This window comes from Notothenia coriiceps, unplaced genomic scaffold (assembly GCF_000735185.1).
Source record: "Notothenia coriiceps isolate Sejong01 unplaced genomic scaffold, NC01 NC01_scaffold00003218, whole genome shotgun sequence".
NCBI classification, from domain to species: Eukaryota; Metazoa; Chordata; class Actinopteri; order Perciformes; family Nototheniidae; genus Notothenia; species Notothenia coriiceps.
The window spans coordinates 1-3,804 of NW_011335919.1; the positions used below are offsets into that span (position 1 = coordinate 1).

A 3,804-nucleotide genomic window follows, 5' to 3' on the forward strand; every position below is an offset into this window, starting at 1 on the left:
TAAAAGAATAGAAGGCACTCAATCTTAAATTAATTTATTAAACATTCAACAACACTTTCAACAAAGAAAGTCTTATCTTAAATATATTTCATATATTTTCAGTGTGCTGCCACCATAGTGATCCTGTGCATCGGAGAGACTCACAACCTGATAAACTACGTGTCTTTCATCAACTACCTGTCGTACGGAGTCACCATCGCAGGCCTGCTGTATCACCGCTGGAAGAAACCCAACCTGTACCGACCCATCAAGGTACCGCAGCGCTTCACTATATCCATTCAAGGTCTCCACTTTTCTCCGCTGATACCTTATGTAGAGAGCTGTTGGCCACAGAAATAGAGTGGTGCGGCGATGAGTCCTAAAACCAGGAAGTGAGTCAGCGTTTCACCACTTCCTGTTTCCTCGTCTCAGAGCCAATGGGATCTCTCCGTAGGATTTAGGAAAATATCTGAACTAAGGTCTGTGGTTGAGACACATTGAAGAGACGGATCACGTTTTGTTCTACATTAAATCATCAGCAGTGACCCCACTGGTGATCTCTGAAGAGTGGACGTGTCTGAGAAACGATGGTTGTTACCAAGTGGCTGAATAGGACTACAGAAGTCGTGGAGGACGTTGTACGTCATTACGCCGAACACGTAAACACTCCTCTAAGTTAGTTTCTGTTCTGCTTGAAAGCAAGTCCCTGCCTCCTGCAGACTGTTCAAACAAACGCTTCAACTCGTTCCATCTAGAATCTGTGTGTTTGAATATGGATCTGAAGTTGGCGTGACGTTGAAGTCGTGCTGCTGGACTCGCCTGTAGTTCCGTTATAGCATAACGTTAGCATTTAGCTTCTGGACATTAGATTTATGATTAGAACATTATAAAAGTAGACATGTGGAGATTATCCGGCTGAACAAAGCATTTATCAAACAGGTTCGTTTTCCACAGACCTTATTTTTTACAATATTCCAAATGGAGACATCCTGTTGCTTTTTGTCGAGAGAACCAGCAGCTTCCCTCCGGGTCGGCCTACACAAATCTTTTTGGAAACTAAATGAGTAACCCACACGTTAGGCTTCTACAAAGTTCTGTTTAATCCCATGAATGTCCCCCAGGTGAGCCTGCTGGTGCCGCTCAGCTACCTGCTGTTCTGGGTTCTGCTGCTGGGCTTCAGTCTGTACTCGGAGCCCGTGGTGTGCGGCGTGGGTCTCGTCATCATGCTCACCGGCGTGCCCGTCTACTTCCTGGGAGTCCACTGGAAAGAGAAACCAAAGTGCATCTACAAATTCATCGGTGAGTTTTATATGACCTCCTCGCAGCACATTATCACACGGCTACATACTAAATAAATCAATGACTTGAAACGCTTATTGATCCAAAATAGATAGATAGATAGATTAGTACTTTATTGATCCCAAATTGGGAAATGTTTGCGCTGCAGCAGAATAAGAAGACAAGCCAATGCACATAAGAGAAAAACACTAGAAATAAACAATCCAAAAATATTTCTGAAATAGAAATAAAATAGCATTAAAAAGTAAAAAAATATACACGTGGAAATTCAAATTTACAGTAACAACATATAAAGCAGGATATTACATTAATTGTGAAAGGAATGGATTTTTAATTATTAAATTGAATGATTAAAATGATTTTCCTTATTTACATTTGTTAAGAAAAGGTAGTCCGTCCCACTGGTTAGTTGGACAGTTCTGCCCCTTTCACACCAACGCGGTTCCAGGGCCGGTTCGGAGCTAGAGCCTGATGATAAGCGCCGGCCTCTTTTCCCCGAAAACCGGTTCTTACCAAGCTCCAAAAAGAATTTGGCCTAGAAGCAAGAACTGCATGTGTCACGCTTACGTCGGAAGGGGGCGAGATTAACCTGAGCTAAGAGTTAAAGGCGAGTACGGCAAATAAAAGTTGTAACAAGCAGTAGCCCTGAGCAAAGTGACTAGAACGCAACCACACACTTATAAAAAACACTTCATAAAGTCAGGCAACACTAACCAGGCTGCGTGTGATTCTGTTTATTTGTGCCTTAGTTTGACCATCCGTTCACTGTCATTGATCATTTGAGAGCAGGCAGACGTTTTGTTTTGTATTGTAGCAGCTATCAGATGGAATGCATACATGTCCGACTATCACAAGTAGAATCATAATGAAAAATATGCCGGTAAAATGTGCCTGTAGAAAACGGCTTATAGGATAGCAACAAGTAGTCAAGATAGTCAGTTTAGCTTCGGTTGCTATGGTAACATCACCCATTTTATACCAGATAAACTTCCATAACAGCGTTGTGATGCCAAACCGCGGGCAGCTCTGCAGCGGTCGGTAAATGCCGCTGAAACACATTAATAAACAATGAACCACGGCACTCTGGAGAAAAGCATAAGGGTTGAGAAGTCGTTATTTAATTTAATCTGGCTTCGTCTGATTAAAAGCAACACGATCATCGACCTGACGCAGTCCCCTATTGTTGTTGTTGTTGTGAGCGCCGTTGGGGAGAAAATCAGCGACGTAAACGGTGACGTTATGACGCAGCCGCGGCAGCACCGGTCGGGCTCTGGGCGGTGTGAACAAAACGGGGGCTGAAAAGAAGAACCGGTTCCGAACCAGAAGAGCGCAAGAACAGGAACAGAACAGGAACCGCGTTGGTGTGAAAGGGGCTTCAGTTGTTGTTCCCTTTAGTGTTTACTTCCTGTCTGTCTTCTTCTGCTGTTCATTTTGAATCGATTATTCAACTTTGCCTTATAGTAATTGTACTCAGGTACAGTTTCTGAGTACATGTACTTCCTTACATGTGTATAATCTGATGTATTTGTGTGTTTTTCTGTAGAGAGAGCGACGTACGTGGGCCAGCGGTTGTGCTTCGTGGTTTTTCCTCAGATCGACCCCATCGAGAACGAGAACCCTGCAGAATGGACTGACCGTTCTTCAGGCAGGAGCAGTTTCTCCGCCAACTCCTAGAAACTTTTCCACCGCATACACGAGGATCTTTTGTTTTGTTTGTTTTTATTCTGTGTAAGTTGAGACACTTCCTCCGGCTCCGGGCACTTCCTGTCTGACCTTTGACCCTCGGAGACTTACTGCAGTCGAGTGGAAACGTTTTTATTTTCTTCTCTTTTTGCTACTAAGTCTTCAAGTTACAACAACCTAATGCCACCAGCTGTTGAAAGTGACTTTTATTCACATTTTGGACCCTTTTTTTCTGACAGTACTCTGAGCGACTGGCGGCTTTTTCTGCTGAAAGTTTCCGCTCTTTTTTCGTGCCTTAATACGTTAGCCAACAGCTACAAGCGGCCCAAGACATTTCCATCAGGAGCGACGCGCTGCACAGTCTCCAGTTGTGTGCGTCACTCTTTACTGTCCCCTGGTCTCCCAGCTGTGTGCGTCACTCTTTAGTTTCCCCTGGTCTCCCAGCTGTGTGCGTCACTCTTTAGTGTCCCCTGGTCTCCAGTTGTGTGCGTCACTCTTTAGTGTCCCCTGGTCTCCCAGCTGTGTGCGTCACTCTTTAGTGTCCCCTGGTCTCCCAGCTGTGTGCGTCACTCTTTAGTGTCCCCAGGTCTCCCAGTTGTGTGTGTCACTCTTTAGTGTCCCCTGGTCTCCCAGCTGTGTGCGTCACTCTTTAGTGTCCCCTGGTCTCCCAGCTGTGTGCGCCAGTCTTTAGTGCCCCCTGGTCTCCCAGCTGTGTGCGTCACTCTTTAGTGTCCCCTGGTCTCCAGCTATGTGCTCTCGTGTCCCCTGGTCTCCAGCTGTGTGCGTCACTCTTTAGTGTCCCCAGGTCTCCCAGCTATGTGCGTCACTCTTTAGTCTCCAGCT

At 45.3% G+C, this 3,804-nt stretch overlaps 1 protein-coding gene across 1 annotated transcript; it reads left to right on the plus strand.

The window, feature by feature from the left end:
* Positions 1-102: 102 nt before the first annotated feature.
* On the plus strand, positions 103-3,404 carry LOC104941170 (asc-type amino acid transporter 1-like; the record flags this gene model as incomplete). Its single annotated transcript, XM_010766229.1, has 3 exons — positions 103-252; positions 1,101-1,278; positions 2,822-3,404. Coding segments are annotated over 3 exons (459 nt in total), but the record flags the coding sequence as incomplete, so codon positions are not given.
* Positions 3,405-3,804: the final 400 nt, after the last annotated feature.